The 20919-nt window shown below is 44.1% G+C and overlaps 1 protein-coding gene across 2 annotated transcripts in view; it reads right to left on the bottom strand.

The window, feature by feature from the left end:
* Positions 1–11225, bottom strand: part of LOC121544565 (sorting nexin-9) — a 37563-nt gene extending 26338 nt beyond the window's left edge. The window contains exons 1-3 of one of the 2 annotated variants that reach the window (XM_041854520.2): positions 10886–11225; positions 8546–8632; positions 8259–8333 (exon numbers count right to left, since the gene is read on the bottom strand). In XM_041854520.2, the coding sequence (XP_041710454.1) occupies positions 8259–8333; positions 8546–8632; positions 10886–10897 (174 nt within the window). In that variant the 5' untranslated portion in view covers positions 10898–11225. Of the gene's footprint in view, positions 1–8258; positions 8334–8545; positions 8633–9294; positions 9328–10885 lie in introns of those variants that run through there. The other variant, XM_041854519.2, reaches the window with a different exon arrangement.
* Between the last annotated feature and the right edge of the window lie 9694 nt (positions 11226–20919).

The raw sequence follows: 20919 nt of genomic DNA, 5'->3' as shown, positions 1-20919 counted from the left end.
TAACACAACAATTACATATTTATTTCATAAACAAAGTTATGCAACACCCAATTCCCCTGTGTGAAAAAGTAATTGCCCCCTTACACTCAATAACTGGTTGTGCCACCTTTAGCTGCAATGACTCCAACCAAATGCTTCCTGTAGTTGTTGATCAGTCTCTCACGTCACTGTGGAGGAATTTTGGCCCACTCTTCCATGCAGAACTGCTTTAACTCAGTGACGTGCGGGTTTTCAAGCATGAACTGCTCGTTTCAAGTCCTGCCACAACATCTCAATTTGGATTAGGTCTGGACTTTGACTAGGCCATTCCAAAACGTCCAATTTGTTGCTTTTTATCAATTTTCATGTAGACTTGATTGTGTGTTTTGGATCATTGTCTTGCTGCATGACCCAGCTGCGCTTCAGCTTCAGCTCACAGACGGATGGACTGACATTCTCCTGTAGAATTCTCTGATACAGAGCAGAATTCATGGTTCCTTCTATTAAGGCAAGTCGTCCAGGTCCTGAGGCAGCAAAGCATCCCCAAACCATCACACCACCACCATGCTTGACCTTTGGTATGATGTTCTTACTGTGGAATGCAGAGTTTGGTTTTCGCCAGGCATTACTGGAACCATGTCGTCCAAAGAGTTATACTTTTGAATCATCTGTCCATAGAACGTTCTTCCAAGAGTCTTGATGATCATCCATGTGCTTTTTGGCAAACTTGAGTCAACTTTTTGGACGAGATGGGTCCCATTATGCCTGGCGAAAACCAAACACTGCATTCCACAGTAAGAACAGGCCTAGTCAAAGTCCAGACCTAATCCCAATTTAGATGTTGTGGCAGGACTTGAAACGAGCAGTTCATGCTTGAAAACCCACATGGCACTGAGTTAAAGCAGTTCTGCATGGAAGAGTGGGCCAAAATTCCTCCACAGCGACGTGAGAGACTGATCAACAACTATAGGAAGATTTTGGTTGGAGTCATTGCAGCTAAAGGTGGCATAACCTGTTATCGAGTGTAAGGGGGCAATTACTTTTTCACACAGGGGAATTGGGTGTAGCATAACTTTGTTTATGAAATAAATGAAATAAATATGTAATTGTTGTGTAATTTCTTCACTTATGTTCCCTTTATCTAATATCAGGTTTTGGTTGAAGATCTGATAACATTCAGTATAAAAAATATGCAAAAGTAGAGAAGATTAGAAAATGGGGCAAATACTTTTTCATAGCACTGTATATATCGTTAGTTATATCGTTAGTCACTGTATATACAGTGCGTGCAAATGTAGTAAGTTATGGAGGTAAGGCAATAAATAGGCCATAGTGCAAAATAATTACAATTAGTATTAACACTGGAATGATAGATGTGCAGAAGATGATGTGCAGATAGAGATACTGAGGTGCAAATGAGCAAAATAAATAACAATATGGGGATGAGGTAGTTGAGTGGGCTAATTTCAGGAGGGCTGTGTACAGGTGCAGTGATCGGTAAGGTGCTCTGACAACTGATGCTTAAAGTTAGTGAGGGAGATAAGAGTCTCCAGCTTCAGAGATTTTTGCAGTTCGTTCCAGTCATTGGCAGCAGAGAACTGGAAGGAATGGCGGCCAAAGGAGGTATTGGCTTTGGGGATGACCAGTGAGATATACCTGCTGGAGCGCATACTACGGGTGGGTGTTGCTATGGTGACCAATGAGCTAAGATAAGGTGGAGATTTGCCTAGCAGTGATTTATAGATGACCTGGAGCCAGCGGGTTTGGCGATGAATATGTAGTGAGGACCAGCCAACAAGAGCGTACAGGTCACAATGGTGGGTAGTATATGGGGCTTTGGTGACAAAACGGATGGCACTGTGATAGACTACATCCAATTTGCTGAGTAGAGTGTTGGAGGCTATTTTGTAAATGACATCGCCGAAGTCAAGGATCGGTAGGATAGTCAGTTTTACAAGGCATGTTTGGCAGCATGAGTGAAGGAGGCTTTGTTGCGAAATAGGAAGCCGATTCTAGATTTAACTTTGGATTGGAGATGCTTAATGTGAGTCTGGAAGGAGAGTTTACAGTCTAACCAGACACCTAAGTATTTGTAGTTGTCCACATACTCTAGGTCAGACCCGTCGAGAGTAGTGATTCTAGTTGGGTGGGCGGGTGCCAGCAGCGTTCGATTGAAGAGCATGCATTTAGTTTTACTAGTGTTTAATAGCAGTTGGAGGCTACAGAAGGAGTGTTGTATGGCATTGAAGCTCGTTTGGAGGTTTGTTAACACAGTGTCCAATGAAGGGCCAGATGTATACAAAATGGTGTCGTCTGCGTAGAGGTGGATCTGAGAGTCACCAGCAGCAAGAGCGACATCATTAATATACACAGAGAAAATAGTCGACCCAAGAATTTAACCCTGTGGCACCCCCATAGAGACTGCCATAGGTCCAGACAACAGGCCCTCCGATTTGACACATTGAACTCTATCTGAGAAGTAGTTGGTGAACCAGGCGAGGCAGTCATTTGAGAAACCAAGGCTATTTAGTCTGCCAATAAGAATGCAGTGGTTGACAGAGTCGAAAGCCTTGGCCAGGTTGATGAAGACGGCTGCACAGTACTATCTTATCGATCGCGGTTATAATATCGTTTAGGACCCTGAGCGTGGCTGAGGTGCACCCATGACCAGCTCGGAAACCGGATTGCATAGCGGAGAAGGTATGGTGGGATTCGAAATGGTCGGTGATCTGTTTGTTAACTTGGCTTTCAAAAACAGAAATACATGATTTACATAAGTATTCAGAACCTTTGCTATGAGACTCGAAATTGAGCTCAGGTGAATCCTGTTTCCATTGATCATCCTTGAGATGTTTCTACAACTTGATTGGAGTCCACCTGTGGTAAATTCAATTGATTTGACATGATTTGGAAAGGCACACACCTGTCTATATAAGGTCACACAGTTGAAAGTCCATTTCAGAGCAAAAACCAAGCCATGAGGTCAAAGGAATTATAATATATATATATAATATATAATATATAATAATATAATATAATAATATAATATATAATATGCCATTTAGCAGACGCTTTTATCCAAAGCGACTTACAGTCATGCGTGCATACATTTTTGTGTATGGGTGGTCCCGGGGATCGAACCCACTACCTTGGCGTTACAAGCGCCGTGCTCTACCAGAGCTGCGAGAGCTGCGAGACAGGATTGTGTCGAGGCACAGATCTGGGAAAGGATACCAAAATATTTCTGCAGCATTGAAGGTCCCCAAGAACACAGTGGCCTCCATCATTCTTAAATGGAAGAAGTTTGGAACCACCAAGACTCTTCCTAGAGCTGGCCGCCCGGCCAAACTGAGCAATCGGGGAGAAGGGCCTTGGTCAGGGAGGTGACCAAGAACCCAATGGTCACTCTGACAGAGCTCCAGAGTTCCTCTGTGGAGATGGGAGAACCTTCCAGAAGGACAACCATCTCTGCAGCACTTCATCAATCAGGCCTTTATGGTAGAGTGGCCAGACTGAAGCCACTCCTCAGTAAAAGGCACGACAGCCCACTTGGAGTTTGCCAAAAGGCACCTAAAGGACTCTCCGACCATGAGAAACAAGATTTTCTGGTCTGATGAAACCAAGATTGAACTCTTTGGCCTGAATGCCAAGCATCACGTCTGGAGGAAACCTGGCACCATCCCTACGGTGAAGCATGGTGGTGGCAGCATCATGCTGTGGGGATGTTCTTCAGCGGCAGAGACTGGGACACTAGTCAGGATCGAGGGAAAGATGAACGGAGCAAAGTACAGAGAGATACATGATGAAAACATACTCCAGAGCGCTCAGGACCTAAGAATGGGGTGAAGGTTCACCTTCCAACAGGACAACGACCCTAAGCACACAGCCAAGACAATGCAGGAGTGGCTTCGGGACAAGTCTCTGAATGTCCTTGAGTGGCCCAGCCAGAGCCCGGACTTGAACCCGATCTCTGGAGAGACCTGAAAATAGCTGTGCAGCGACGCTCCCCATCCAACCTGACAGAGCTTGAGAGGATCTGCAGAGAAGAATGGGAGAAACTCGTCAACAGTGAAGAGGCGACTCCGGGATGCTGACCTAGGCAGAGTTGCAAAGAAAAAGTCATATCTCTGACTGGCCAATAAAAATAAAAAAGATGAAGATGGGCAAAAGAACACAGCGTTGTACGATATCTTCAGTTTCTTGGCAATTTCTCGCATGGAATAGCCTTCATTTCTCAGAACAAGAATAGACTGACGAGTTTCAGAAGATAGTTATTTGTTTCTGGCCATTTTGAGCCTGTAATCAAACCCACAATTGCTGATGCTCCATATACTCAACTAGTCTCAAGAAGGCCAGTTTTATTGGTTCTTAAATCAGCACAACAGTTTTCAGCTGTGCTAACATAATTGCAAAAGGGTTTTCTAATGATCAATTAGCATTTTAAAATGATAAACTTGGATTAGCAAACACAACGTGCCATTGGAACACAGGACTGATGGTTGCTGAGAATGGACCTCTGTACGCCTATGTAGATATTCCATAAAAAATCAGCCGTTTCCAGCTACAATAGCCATTTACAACATTCACAATGTCTACACTGTATTTCTGATCAATTTGATGTTATTTTAATGGAGAAAAAAAAATGCTTTTCTTTCGAAAACAAGGACATTTCTAATTGACCCTAAACTTTTGAACGGTAGTGTACATAGTCATTGAACACTGGTCACTTTAATAATGTTTACATACAGTTTTACCCACTTCAAATGTATATACTGTATTCTAGTCAAGGCTCATCCTATACAACTACTGCTGTACACACCTTTTCTATTCCTATACTGTCCATAATGTCTATACACACCATCATATATATTTATATTCTGGACTTATTCGAATATTTCTTAATTCCTTTCTTATAATGTTTTGGATATGCGTGTATTGTTTTGTATTGTTAGGTCAGGGTTCGCCAACCTAAGGCACGCGTGCCACCTTTGGCACGCAAGGCTATTTGCCATGGCACACCACCCCCCCAAAAAAAAATATATATATATATATATTTTTTTTTTATAATATTTGTTTTAAAGACTTGTCTTGACGTTTATTAAATATTTTTTGCCAGTTAATAAAAAAAAAAAAAAAAAAATCTAGAAAATAATTGAAATTGCATTGGTTTCGAAATTGCATTGGTATTCCGAGTGGCGCAGTGGTCTAAGGCAGTGCTAGCTGTGCCACTATAGATCCTGGTTCGAATCCAGGCTCTGTCGTAGCCGGCCGCGACCGGGAGACCCATGGGGCGGCGCACAATTGGCCCAGCGTCGTCCAGGGTAGGGGAGGGAATGGCCGGCAGGGATGTAGCTCAGTTGGTAGAGCATGGCGTTTGCAACGCCAGGGTTGTGGGTTCGATTCCCACGGTGGGCCAGTATAAAAAATTATGTATGCACTCACTAACTGTAAGTCGCTCTGGATAAGAGCGTCTGCTAAATGACTAAAATGTATATGTATTCACTGCAATGTTGTAGTTCCCAAGGTGTGTTAATCCTTAGCTAATGGGCTTTCATGATTTTGCAGGAGTTTCATATTATTAGTTCAGCGCAAGACGACCCGCCTCTCCCGCCAAATTCAAAAAAACAAGGCAGCACTGAAGATGAGAGATTTGTTTTCATCGCAGCTAGCAAACCTTCTTTTGTTATATGTCATCAGCAAAGAAAAATAAGGCAGATGTCTGCTCATTTATTGCCTCTTGGACGAAGGAATATGGATTTTGTTTTACTGAAGGATTACGGTGTGGATGTGAATGACATTCCACGTCCGGCAGTTGTTGCAAGATACTGTGACTCAGAGCAGGTACGTGAGGAGCTGCCTTGTCTAAAACCCATTGCATGGTACTACTAAAAGGGAAGATGTAGCATTTTGAGGAGAGAGGTGTCGATATTAAAAACATATTCGCTATTACAACTGACGGTGCCCCCGCTATGGTGGGGAAATTCGCAAAGCTGATTGAAGATACGTTTGGCCACCCCGTGGTTAAATGTCACTGTATCATTCACCAAGAGAATCTGTGTTCAAAGATCAAGCCCGTGGTGCTAATGGACAGAGCCTCTGTTTAGCAAGCTATGGAATTCTTCTGTTTGTGGGCAATTAGATATAATGCACATATTAAAATCATAACTGGCACACGCAGATCGTTAGAAATTATGAATTGTAAATTGGCACTCCACACAAAAAAGGTTGCCGACCCCTGTGTTAGGTATTACTGCACTGTTGGAATCTAGAAACACAAGCATTTAGCTACAGTGGGGGAAAAAAGTATTTAGTCAGCCACCAATTGTGCAAGTTCTCCCACTTAAAAAGATGAGAGAGGCCTGTAATTTTCATCATAGGTACACGTCAACTATGACAGACATATTGAGAATTTTTTTCTCCAGAAAATCACATTGTAGGATTTTTTATGAATTTATTTGCAAATTATGGTGGAAAATAAGTATTTGGTCACCTACAAACAAGCAAGATTTCTGGCTCTCACAGACCTGTAACTTCTTCTATAAGAGGCTCCTCTGTCCTCCACTCGTTACCTGCATTAATGGCACCTGTTTGAACTTGTTATCAGTATAAAAGACACCTGTCCACAACCTCAAACAGTCACACTCCAAACTCCACTATGGCCAAGACCAAAGAGCTGTCAAAGGACACCAGAAACAAAATTGTAGACCTGCACCAGGCTGGGAAGACTGAATCTGCAATAGGTAAGCAGCTTGGTTTGAAGAAATCAACTGTGGGAGCAATTATTAGGAAATGGAAGACATACAAGACCACTGATAATCTCCCTCGATCTGGGGCTCCATGCAAGATCTCACCCCGTGGGGTCAAAATGATCACAAGAACGGTGAGCAAAAATCCCAGAACCACACGGGGGGACCTAGTGAATGACCTGCAGAGAGCTGGGACCAAAGTAACAAAGCCTACCATCAGTAACATACTACGCCGCCAGGGACTCAAATCCTGCAGTGCCAGACGTGTCCCCCTGCTTAAGCCAGTACATGTCCAGGCCCGTCTGAAGTTTGCTAGAGTGCATTTGGATGATCCAGAAGAGGATTGGAAGAATGTCATATGGTCAGATGAAACCAAAATATAACTTTTTGGTAAAAACTCAACTCGTCGTGTTTGGAGGACAAAGAATGCTGAGTTGCATCCAAAGAACACCATACCTACTGTGAAGCATGGGGGTGGAAACATCATGCTTTGGGGCTGTTTTTCTGCAAAGGGACCAGGACGACTGATCCGTGTAAAGGAAAGAATGAACGGGGCCATGTATCGTGAGATTTTGAGTGAAAACCTCCTTCCATCAGCAAGGGCATTGAATATGAAACGTGGCTGGGTCTTTCAGCATGACAATGATCCCAAACACACCGCCCGGGCAACGAAGGAGTGGCTTCGTAAGAAGCATTTCAAGGTCCTGGAGTGGCCTAGCCAGTCTGCAGATCTCAACCCCATAGAAAATCTTTGGAGGGAGTTGAAAGTCCGTGTTGCCCAGCGACAGCCCCAAAACATCACTGCTCTAGAGGAGATCTGCATGGAGGAATGGGCCAAAATACCAGCAACAGTGTGTGAAAACCTTGTGAAGACTTACAGAAAACGTTTGACCTGTGTCATTGCCAACAAAGGGTATATAACAAAGTATTGAGAAACTTTTGTTATTGACCAAATACTTATTTTCCACCATAATTTGCAAATAAATTCATTAAAAATCCTACAATGTGATTTTCTGGATTTCTTTTTCTCATTTTGTCTGTCATAGTTGACGTGTACCTATGATGAAAATTACAGGCCTCTCATCTTTTTAAGTGGGAGAACTTGCACAATTGGTGGCTGACTAAATACTTTTTTCCCCACTGTAGGTATTACTGCACTGTTGGAGCTAGAAACACAAGCATATAGCTAGGTATTACTGCACTGTTGGAGCTAGAAACACAAGCATTTAGCTTTGATTACTGCACTGTTGGAGCTAGAAACACAAGCATTTAGCTAGGTATTACTGCACTGTTGGAGCTAGAAACACAAGCATTTAGCTAGGTATTACTGTACTGTTGGAGTTAGAAACACAAGCATTTAGCTAGGTATTACTGCACTGTTGGAGCTGGGAACACAAGCATTTTGCTACACCCACGATAAAATCTGCAAAATATGTGTACATGACCAATAAGATTTTATTTGATATAGATTGTTCAAAACCGTCATTCACACTGTTATGGTGTGTAATCCATAATGAACACAGACACACACACCTGTAAATAGTCCTCCGGCACCAGCCCACTTTCTCCTCTGGAGTTCTGAGCCTCTATCCATCCTCCACCAACAATCTACAAAGAGAGAGGGAGAGAGAGAGAGAGAGAAGAGAGAAGGGAGAGGGAGGGGAGAGAGGAAGAGAGAAGGGAGAGAGAGAGGGAGAGAGGAAGAGAGAAGGGAGAGAGAGAGAGAGAGTTATTCATCAGAGCCTGGACAGGAAAGTGTGAAGTGTAACGCTGTAGTACTTCAGGTGACTATGGCCAGAAAATAAAAGCCCTGTGTGTACCTGGTTGAGGATGGTGACGGTCTCTCCTTCTCTGACTGTCAACTCGTTGTTTCCTGGTTCAGCACTGAAGTCGTAAATCACATTGGCCTGAAACAGAGAGGAAGGCTCAGGCTATCTGATGGACACACACACACAGTGATGACCTCAGGACCACTCTGAATGGTACTGTCGGACTGAGTCATAGCACACAGTGATGACCTCAGGACCACTCTGAATGGTACTGTCGGACTGAGTGTTGTTATTCCTGAGGGCACTGACAGTACAGAATACACACCATTGGGAGACACACACACCGTGTCAAACACAAACGCACTCTGCCTCCCTCTCTAAAACGGTTTCCTAAAACCTACAGAAAGCAGTTCACAGTAGACTGAGAGCTAAACATGTAAATACAGTTGAAGTCGGAAGTTTACACACACTTAGGTTGGAGTCATTAAAACTCGTTTTTCAACCACTCCACACATTTCTTGTTAACAAACTATAGTTTTGGCAAGTCGGTTAGGACATCTACTTTGTGCATGACACAAGTAATTTTTCAAACAATTGTTTACAGACAGATTATTTCATTTATAATTCACTGTATCACAATTCCAGTGGGTCAGAAGTTTACATACACTAAGTTGACTGTGCCTTTAAACAGCTTGGAAAATTCCAGAAAATGATGTCATGGCTTTAGAAGCTTATGATAGGCTAATTGATATAATTTGAGTCAATTGGAGATGTACCTGTGAATGTATTTCAAGGCCTACCTTCAAACTCAGTGCCTCTTTGCTTGACATCATGGGAAAATCAAAAGAAATCAGCCAAGACCTCAGAAAAAAATTGTAGACCTCCACAAGTCTGGTTCATCCTTGGGAGCAATTTCCAAACGCCTGAAGGTACCACATTCATCTGTACAAACAATAGTATGCAAGTATAAACACCATGGGACCACGCAGCTGTCATACCACTCAGGAAGGAGACGCGTTCTGTCTCCTAGAGATGAACGTACTTTGATGCGAAAAGTGCAAATCAATCCCAGAACAACAGCAAAGGACCTTGTGAAGATGCTGGAGGAAACAGGTACAGAAGTATCTATATCCACAGTAAAACGAGTCCTATCGACATAACCTGAAAGGCTGCTCAGCAAGGAAGAAGCCACTGCTCCAAAACCGCCATAAAAAAGCCAGACTATGATTTGCAACTGCACATGGGGACAAAGAGCGTACTTTTTGGAGAAATGTCCTCTGGTCTGATTAAACAAAAATATAACTGTTTGGCCATAATGACCATCGTTATGTTTGGAGGAAAAAGGGGGATGCTTTCAAGCCGAAGAACACCATCCCAACCGTGAAGCATTGGGGTGGCAGCATCATGCTGTGTGGGTGCTTTGCTGCAGGAGGGACTGGTGCACTTCACAAAATAGATGGCATCATGAGGAAGGACAATTATGTGGATATATTGAAGCAACATCAAGACATCAGTCAGGAAGTTAAAGCTTGGTCGCAAAAGGGTCTTCCAAATGGACAATGACCCCAAGCATAATTCCAAAGTTGTGGCAAAATGGCTTAAGGACAACAAAGTCAAGGTATTGGAGTGGCCATCACAAAGCCCTGACCTCAATCTTATAGAAAATGTGTGGGCAGAACTGAAAAAGCGTGTGCGAGCAAGGAGGCCTACAAACCTGACTCAGTTACACCAGCTCTGTCAGGAGGAATGGGCCAAAATTCACCCAACTTATTGTGGGAAGGCTTCCCGAAACATTTGACCCAAGTTAAACAATTTAAAGGCAATGCTACCAAATACTAATTGAGTGTATGTAAACTTCTGACCCACTGGGAATGTGATGAAAGAAATAAAAGCTGAAACAAATCATTCTCTCTACTATTATTCTGACATTTCACATTTTTTAAATAAAGTGGTGATCCTAACTGACCTAAAACAGGGAATTTTTACTAGGATTAAATGTCAGGAATTGTGAAAAAATGAGTTTAAATGTATTCGGCTAACGTGTATGTAAACTTCCGACTTCAACTGTGTATGTGTATATGTATATATATATATATATATATATATATATATATACATACATACATACATACATACATACATACATACATACATACATACGTGTTGTTTAATCTGTGTATCCACATGGCATCAATCCATATCTTGTATGACATTGGTTCAGTTTATAAACATGTTCTCTTTAAGGTTATACAAGTTATTACCGTGCAATCTACACTACACGTCAATGAAACCTGCCCAATAGCGCATATTCTGTATGACAAAAAAAAGCTCAATTAACGTTGTCTACCATTCAATAAAGCGCACCATGACATGCTGAAGAAACTATCCTACCTGCATTGCCATCGTTTCAGCATTTATAGTCGTTTTCCACGCAAAGACGTCTCCGTGAAAACACCCCGCATCAAAACAATCCCAATGTAAACAAAACAGACTACTCCAGCTCAAAACGATCCACTCTGGCGTCTCTTCTTACAACTATGTTGTTACAACGTGCTATTCTGCCGAAACGATTTCTCAATCTTCTGGGACGACAATTGCGTAGTTTTCCCACAACCGAATAGTTAGTTAGTTATTTTGTATGCCCGCGGTAAAGAGCGACAGGGGGAGGAAAGCGCCGCTTCCTCCAAGCAGAAAATTAGAACAAGTTTTAGGGGTGTGGATACGTGCCGCGTTCATGTGCTCGTCGGAACTAGGAAACTCGGTAATGTCCGACTTGCTAACTGGTTGTAGTTATACACATGCCGCGTTCAACCAATTAACAAGTAAGACATTTCCTAGTTTCAACTAGCACTTGAACGTGGCAACAGTCGGACAGACAATTCCGTTTGTTTTCCTTTAGCTGCTCTGTCACAGGTTTTACTGAGTAAATACACTGAGTAAAGACAACCATTCACAGATCAGGAACTCTCAACTTCTTTGTAAGAGATATTGAAACTATTTCAACAAGCAAAAGAGGAAAAGTTAGCCTAAGTTAATTGATGCAATTGTAAACTGCAAATTCTTTGTGACACTGTTTAGATAGAGAATTCATATTGACTGAGTGATAGTCAATATTATAAGGCCATTATAGGCAATAATCATGGGTTCTGGTGAGACCTTTAAAATGCAATAAACGAATGATATGAACTAAAGACCATGCGTGGATATTCTCCATCTGGCCACTGTCTGAGCCACTAACCCTTTGCCACTTTCAGCCAACAGGTAGGCTAACAAAATGGTGGGTTAACAGGTAGGCTAACAAACAGGTAGGCTAGGTCAACAAACAGGTAGGCTAACAAACAGGTGGGGCTAGGTCAACAAACAGGTAGGCTAGGTCAACAAACAGGTAGGCTAACAAACAGGTGGGCTAGGTCAACAAACAGGTAGGCTAACAAACAGGTAGGCTAGGTCAACAAACAGGTGGGCTAGGTCAAGAAACAGGTAGGCTAACAAACAGGTCGGCTAGGTCAACAAACAGGTAGGCTAACAAACAGGTAGGCTAACAAACAGGTAGGCTAACAAACAGGTGGGGCTAGGTCAACAAACAGGTAGGCTAACAAACAGGTGGGCTAGGTCAACAAACAGATAGGCTAGGTCAACAAACAGGTGGGCTAACAAACAGGTCGGCTAGGTCAACAAACAGGTAGGTCAACAAACAGGTAGGCTAGGTCAACAAACAGGTAGGCTAGGTCAACAAACAGGTAGGCTAGGTCAACAAACAGGTAGGCTAGGTCAACAAACAGGTAGGCTAACAAACAGGTAGGCTAGGCCTAGTAGGTATATTAGGCATGTATGAACCTTCATGTCTTATTAATAGGCTGTGTTATGTCCATGTTTTCTATGCAGCAATCTGTCAAATGCGGTTTCGTTTTTTTATGGAAGAATCGCACAGTAAAGTGTAGGGTGTTTCCGAGATGGCTGTTCTAATCAATGCTGGTCTGTATTTGATACTGTAACTGGTGTCTGTGGCGTGAGTGTCATGGGCGGGGCTACAATGCCACCGGCCTGCGTAGGGCGCCGCTTCCGAACAAAGAGACTCTGTTGTCAACAGCTGAACCTGTCGGTCTGCTGTGTAGGATTGAATGGGCGAAGTGCGCCCTCGACTGTTGGGGAATTATAATATATTCTCTCTCTCTCTCTCTCTCTCTCTCTCTCTCTCTCTCTCTCTCTCTCTCTCTCTCTCTCTCTCTCTCTCTCTCTCTCTCTCTCTCTCTCTCTCTCTCTCTCTCTCTCTCTCTCTCTCTGTCTCTCTCTCTCGCTCTTTCTCTCAATTCAATTCATTTTAAGGGCTTTATTGTCATGGGAAACGGATGTTAACATTGCCAAAGCAAGTGGAGTAGTAGATAGTAAACAAAAGTGAAATAAACAATAAACCTATTGGTCCGTGGAGGAATGAATGGCCGAAGTCTGCCCGCCATTGGTGAGGAATTGTATTTCATTTTCTCCCACATGCTCAGACATGGGCGTGTTCGACATTCATTTCTGAACGCCTTCAAAGCACTATTATTCACTATTATTATTTATATAATATTCTGTTAACATGTGTTGTGGTTGTTGTGGCACTAACTCTGTTCCCAGATCACCCCCTGCTCTGGCTTTGAGGCACCAGAGTTCCCCATACCCTGGGTCAGTTCCTCATACCCTGGGTCAGTTCCCCATACCCTGGGTCAGTTCCCCATACCCGATGGGCACTGGGTCAGAGTTCCCCATACCCAATGGGCACTGGGTCAGAGTTCCCCATACCCTGGGTCAGTTCCCCATACCCTGGGTCAGTTCCCCATACCCGATGGGCACTGGGTCAGAGTTCCCCATACCCAATGGGCACTGGGCCTTCAGATAGCTGCTTCCTTTTAAAAAAAATTTTCAACAGAACTAAACATGGACACACCTGGTATATCAAGAACTAAAAGTGAATGAAAGAATGCATCAATATCCACCTGGTACACTGCACACAATTTAAACAAATGTATTTTATTTCAAACCTGCAGCGTATCACTAAACCACACTCAACAGCCAACAGCTGATGGCTAATGATTTAGACAGAGACATGGGTCTGTAATAGAGGGAGAGGAAAGAGCCAGAGAAGAAGGGATTTTTTATTTATTTTTATTCCACCTTTATTTAACCAGGTAAGCCAGTTGAGAACAAGTTCTCATTTACAACTGCGACCTGGCCAAGATAAAGCAAAGCAGTGCGATAAAAACAACAACACAGAGTTACATATGGGGTAAAAAAAACATAAGGTCATAAAATACAACAGAAAATATATATACAGTGTGTGCAAATGTAGCAAGTTATGGAGGTAAGGCAATAAATAGGCTATAGTGCAAAATAATTACAATTAGTATTAACACTGGAATGCTAGATGTGCAAGAGATTATGTGCAAATAGAGATACTGGGGTGCAAAAGAGCAAAATAAATAACAATATAGGGATGAGGTAGTTGGGTGGGCTAATTTCAGATGGGCTGTGTACATGTGCAGTGATCGGTAAGGTGCTCTGACAACTGATGCTTAAAGTTAGTGAGGGGTTGGCTAGAAGGTCAGAGGAACTTAAGAGAAAGAGGCCCGAGGGTAAAAGAGAGAGAAAGTGAGATTGTAGAGAAGTGTAGAGAGTCGAGGAGGCAGTCCTTTCTTTGCACTACAGATACAGGAGTCCAGTTAGGTTTCTTTAGCTCAGCTTGACCTGAAGGAAGTCACTGTCAGTATTCATCTAGACAGGGATTCAAATTAATTGCCATACAGTCAAAGCACTCTGTGTTTGTACAAAGATATATACTGTAGATATGAATTGACTGACAGTTCTGAAGGATTCAAACACCTGCTGTTTAGTGGGATTAACGGTTATTTTGAGGTCATAATTGCGGTTCATTGTAGGGTCATATACTTTGGTGAAAACGAAGGCCTTCCAGTTATTGTCAAAGCCATTAAATACGTTAAGGAAGTCGATTCATGCATCGGTCCAGGCAGGGAGAGTAATAGACATTCATTAGTTGCAGTAGTGGCTGCTGTCAGCAGGTCACCGATGACACTGTTGTGTCTTCCAGGTCTACGGGATAGGAGACTGTACTCCGTATGCTTTTTTCCCCTTTGTTAAAGTAAGGTCTGTCTGCAATCAGTATCTTATTGCTGAATATCGGTATGGTTTGGGACAGCTGAGTCTTGACATCCTGTGGATTAGAGTCAAAGTCACATGTTCCTCCATTTTGGAATTTGTCTTGGGGTGGGTTGTCTGACAGCCATGGAATACTGGCCAGTTATGCCCGAAGAGAAGGAGATGAGACTGAACACAGATTTAAAGGATCAGAAACATTGGATGAAATCTGTCCTTTATTATGGTGGGATTTATCTGTGGAGAAATCTGCTGCTCCATGTGAGGAAAGCAAACTCAAGACAGTGTTCATTTAGCCGTTCGTGGGCAAACTGCTGAATGAACACCACCTAGTAGTACTGTGATATGTGTTTTCAATGATACACATGCAAATTGACAGTCATTAGACTTAGTGAAAATTTGCTCTCCCGTGTCATTGGTAATGGTGAGCCCATGTCAGCATGTTAGAGTGGACAAAACGTTGAGAACACCTGCTCTTTCCATGACATAGACTGACCAGGTGAATCCAGGTGAAAGCTATGATCCCTTATTGATGTCAGTGTAGATGCCATTAAACCCTATACTGTGAATACCTCCACCCCCATTCAACTCTTTACTGGGAATACCTCCACCCCCATTCAACTCTTTACTGGGAATACCTCCACCCCCATTCAACTCTTTACTGGGAATACCTCCACCCCCATTCAACTCTTTACTGGGAATACCTCCACCCCCATTCAATTCTTTACTGTGAATACCTCCACCCCCATTCAACTCTTTACTGGGAATACCTACACCCCCATTCAACTCTTTACTGGGAATACCTACACCCCCATTCAACTCTTTACTGGGAATACCTCCACCCCCATTCAACTCTTTACTGGGAATACCTCCACCCCATTCAACTCTTTACTGGGAATACCTACACCCCATTCAACTCTTTACTGGGAATACCTCCACCCCCATTCAACTCTTTACTGGGAATACCTCCACCCCCATTCAACTCTTTACTGGGAATACCTCCACCCCCATTCAACTCTTTACTAGGAATACCTCCACCCCCATTCAACTCTTTACTGGGAATACCTCCACCCCCATTCAACTCTTTACTGTGAATACCTACACCCCATTCAACTCTTTACTGGGAATACCTCCACCCCCATTCAACTCTTTACTGGGAATACCTACACCCCCATTCAACTCTTTACTGGGAATACCTCCACCCCCATTCAACTCTTTACTGGGAATACCTACACCCCATTCAACTCTTTACTGGGAATACCTCCACCCCATTCAACTCTTTACTGGGAATACCTCCACCCCATTCAACTCTTTACTGGGAATACCTCCACCCCCATTCAACTCTTTACTGGGAATACCTCCACCCCCATTCAATTCTTTACTGGGAATACCTCCACCCCCATTCAACTCTTTACTGGGAATACCTACACCCCCATTCAACTCTTTACTGGGAATACCTCCACCCCCATTCAACTCTTTACTGGGAATACCTACACCCCATTCAACTCTTTACTGGGAATACCTCCACCCCCATTCAACTCTTTACTGGGAATACCTACACCCCCATTCAACTCTTTACTGGGAATACCTCCACCCCCATTCAACTCTTTACTGGGAATACCTACACCCCCATTCAACTCTTTACTGGGAATACCTCCACCCCCATTCAACTCTTTACTGTGAATACCTACACCCCCATTCAACTCTTTACTGGGAATACCTCCACCCCCATTCAACTCTTTACTGTGAATACCTCCACCCCCATTCAACTCTTTACTGGGAATACCTCCACCCACATTCAACTCTTTACTGGGAATACCTCCACCCCCATTCAACTCTTTACTGTGAATACCTACACCCCCATTCAACTCTTTACTGGGAATACCTCCACCCCCATTCAACTCTTTACTGGGAATACCTCCACCCCCATTCAACTCTTTACTGGGAATACCTACACCCCCATTCAACTCTTTACTGGGAATACCTCCACCCCCATGAACCTGTGGCTTTGTGTCTGTCTGTAACCTGTTACTGCTGTCTCTCTGTAACCTGTTACTGCTGTCTGTATGGAACCTGTTACTGCGTGTCTGTCTGGAACCTGTTACTGCTGTCTGTCTGGAACCTGTTACTGCGGCCTCTCTGTAACCTGTTACTGCTGTCTGTATGGAACCTGTTACTGCTGTCTGTCTGGAACCTGTTACTGCTGTCTGTCTGGAACCTGTTACTGCTGTCTGTCTGGAACCTGTTACTGCTGTCTGTCTGGAACCTGTTACTGCTGTCTGTCTGGAACCTGTTACTGCTGTCTGTCTGGAACCTGTTACTGTGTGTCTGTCTGGAACCTGTTACTGTGTGTCTGTCTGGAACCTGTTACTGTGTGTCTGTATGGAACCTGTTACTGTGTGTCTGTATGGAACCTGTTACTGTGTGTCTGTATGGAACCTGTTACTGCTGTCTGTCTGGAACCTGTTAATGCTGTCTCTCTGTAACCTGTTACTGCTGTCTGTCTGGAACCTGTTACTGTGTGTCTGTCTGGAACCTGTTACTGCTTTCTGTCTGGAACCTGTTACTGCGGCCTGTCTGGAACCTGTTACTGTGTGTCTGTCTGGAACCTGTTACTGCGGCCTGTCTGGAACCTGTTACTGTGTGTCTGTCTGGAACCTGTTACTGCTGTCTGTCTGGAACCTGTTACTGTGTGTCTGTCTGGAACCTGTTACTGTGTGTCTGTCTGGAACCTGTTACTGTGTGTCTGTATGGAACCTGTTACTGCTGTCTGTATGGAACCTGTTACTGAGTGTCTGTCTGGAACCTGTTACTGTGTGTCTGTATGGAACCTGTTACTGCTGTCTGTATGGAACCTGTTACTGTGTGTCTGTCTGGAACCTGTTACTGTGTGTCTGTATGGAACCTGTTACTGCTGTCTGTATGGAACCTGTTACTGTGTGTCTGTCGGGAACCTGTTACTAATGTCTGTCTGGAACCTGTTACTGCTGTCTGTCTGGAACCTGTTACTGTGTGTCTGTCGGGAACCTGTTACTAATGTCTGTCTGGAACCTGTTACTGCTGACTGTCTGGAACCTGTTACTGCGGCCTTTCTGGAACCTGTTACTGCTGTCTGTCTGGAACCTGTTACTGCTGTCTGTCTGGAACCTGTTACTGCTGTCTGTATGGAACCTGTTACTGCTGTCTGTCTGGAACCTGTTACTACTGTCTGTCTGGAACCTGTTACTGTGTGTCTGTCTGGAACCTGTTACTGCTGTCTGTCTGGAACCTGTTACTGTGTGTCTGTCTGGAACCTGTTACTGCTGTCTGTCTGGAACCTGTTACTGCTGTCTGTCTGGAACCTGTTACTGCTGTCTGTCTGGAACCTGTTACTGCTGTCTGTCTGGAACCTGTTACTGCTGTCTGTCTGGAACCTGTTACTGCTGTCTGTCTGTAACCTGTTACTGCTGTCTGTCTGGAACCTGTTACTGCTGTCTGTCTGGAACCTGTTACTGCTGTCTGTCTGGAACCTGTTACTGCTGTCTGTCTGGAACCTGTTACTGCTGTCTGTGTGGAACCTGTTACTGTGTGTCTGTCTGGAACCTGTTACTGTGTGTCTGTCTGGAACCTGTTACTGCGGCCTGTCTGGAACCTGTTACTGTGTGTCTGTCTGGAACCTGTTACTGCTGTCTGTCTGGAACCTGTTACTGTGTGTCTGTATTTAACCTGTTACTGTGTGTCTGTCTGGAACCTGTTACTGCGGTCTGTCTGGAACCTGTTACTGTGTGTCTGTCTGTAACCTGTTACTGCTGTCTGTCTGGAACCTGTTACTGCTGTCTCTCTGGAACCTGTTACTGTGTGTCTGTCTGGAACCTGTTACTGCTGTCTGTCTGTAACCTGTTACTGCTGTCTGTCTGGAACCTGTTACTGTGTGTCTGTCTGGAACCTGTTACTGCTGTCTGTCTGGAACCTGTTACTGCTGTCTGTCTGGAACCTGTTACTGCTGTCTGTCTGGAACCTGTTACTGTTGTCTGTCTGGAACCTGTTACTGCTGTCTGTCTGGAACCTGTTACCGCTGTCTGTATGGAACCTGTTACTGCTGTCTGTCTGGAACCTGTTACTGTGTGTCTGTCTGTAACCTGTTACTGCTGTCTGTCTGGAACCTGTTACTGCTGTCTGTCTGGAACCTGTTACTGCTGTCTGTCTGTAACCTGTTACTGCTGTCTGTCTGGAACCTGTTACTGTGTGTCTGTCTGGAACCTGTTACTGCTGTCTGTCTGGAACCTGTTACTGCTGTCTGTCTGGAACCTGTTACTGCTGTCTGTCTGGAACCTGTTACTGCTGTCTGTCTGGAACCTGTTACCGCTGTCTGTATGGAACCTGTTACTGCTGTCTGTCTGGAACCTGTTACTGTGTGTCTGTCTGTAACCTGTTACTGCTGTCTGTATGGAACCTGTTACTGCTGTCTGTCTGTAACCTGTTACTGCTGTCTGTCTGGAACATGTTACTGCTGTCTGTCTGGAACCTGTTACTGTGTGTCTGTCTGGAACCTGTTACTGCGGCCTGTCTGGAACCTGTTACTGCTGTCTGTCTGTAACCTGTTACTGCTGTCTGTCTGGAACCTGTTACTGCGTGTCTGTCTGGAACCTGTTACTGCGGCCTGTCTGGAACCTGTTACTGTGTGTCTGTCTGGAACCTGTTACTGTGTGTCTTTTTGGAACATGTTACTGCTCTGTATGGAACCTGTTTCTGCTGTCTGTCTGGAACGTGTTACTGTGTGTCTTTTTGGAACCTGTTACTGCTCTGTCTGTAACCTGTTACTGCTCTCTGTATGGAACCTGTTACTGCTGTCTGTATGGAACCTGTTACTGCTGTCTGTCTGGAACCTGTTACTGCTGTCTGTCTGTAACCTGTTACTGCTGTCTGTCTGGAACCTGTTACTGCTGTCTGTCTGGAACCTGTTACTGCTGTCTGTCTGGAACCTGTTACTGTGTGTCTGTCTGGAACCTGTTACTGCTGTCTGTCTGGAACCTGTTACTGTGTGTCTGTCTGGAACCTGTTACTGCTGTCTGTCTGGAACCTGTTACTGTGTGTCTGTCTGGAACCTGTTACTGCTGTCTGTCTGGAACATGTTACTGTGTGTCTGTCTGGAACCTGTTACTGTGTGTCTGTCTGGAACCTGTTACTGCTGTCTGTCTGGAACCTGTTACTGTGTGTCTGTCTGGAACCTGTTACTGTGTGTCTTTTTGGAACATGTTACTGCTCTGTCTGTAACCTGTTACTGCTCTGTATGGAACCTGTTACTGTGTGTCTGTCTGGAACCTGTTACTGTGTGTCTTTTTGGAACATGTTACTGCTCTGTCTGTAACCTGTTACTGCTCTGTATGGAACCTGTTACTGTGTGTCTTTTTGGAACCTGTTACTGCTCTGTATGGAACCTGTTACTGCTGTCTGTCTGGAACCTGTTACTGCTGTCTGTCTGGAACCTGTTACTGCTGTCTGTCTGGAACCTGTTACTGCTGTCTGTCTGGAACCTGTTACTGCTGTCTGTCTGGAACCTGTTACTGCTGTCTGTCTGGAACCTGTTACTGCTGTCTGTCTGGAACCTGTTACTGCTGTCTGTCTGGAACCTGTTACTGCTGTCTGTCTGGAACCTGTTACTGCTGTCTGTCTGGAACCTGTTACTGCTGTCTGTCTGGAACCTGTTACTGTGTGTCTGTCTGGAACCTGTTACTGCTGTCTGTCTGGAACCTGTTACTGCTGTCTGTCTGGAACCTGTTACTGTGTGTCTGTCTGGAACCTGTTACTGCTGTCTGTATGGAACCTGTTACTGTGTGTCTGTCTGGAACCTGTTACTGCTGTCTGTATGGAACCTGTTACTGCTGTCTGTCTGGAACCTGTTACTGCTGTCTGTCTGGAACCTGTTACTGTGTGTCTGTCTGGAACCTGTTACTGCTGTCTGTCTGTAACCTGTTACTGCTGTCTGTCTGCAACCTGTTACTGCTGTCTGTCTGTAACCTGTTACTGCTGTCTGTCTGGAACCTGTTAATGCTGTCTGTATGGAACCTGTTACTGCTGTCTGTCTGGAACCTGTTACTGCGGCCTGTCTGGAACCTGTTACTGTGTGTCTGTATGGAACCTGTTACTGCTGTCTGTCTGTTACCTGTTACTGCTGTCTGTATGGAACCTGTTACTGCTGTCTGTCTGGAACCTGTTACTGTGTGTCTGTCTGGAACCTGTTACTGTGTGTCTGTCTGGAACCTGTTACTGCTGTCTGTATGGAACCTGTTACTGCT

Source organism: Coregonus clupeaformis, unplaced genomic scaffold, assembly GCF_020615455.1.
Source record: "Coregonus clupeaformis isolate EN_2021a unplaced genomic scaffold, ASM2061545v1 scaf0032, whole genome shotgun sequence".
Lineage (NCBI taxonomy): Eukaryota > Metazoa > Chordata > Actinopteri > Salmoniformes > Salmonidae > Coregonus > Coregonus clupeaformis.
This window is presented reverse-complemented; position numbering and strand designations above follow the sequence as displayed.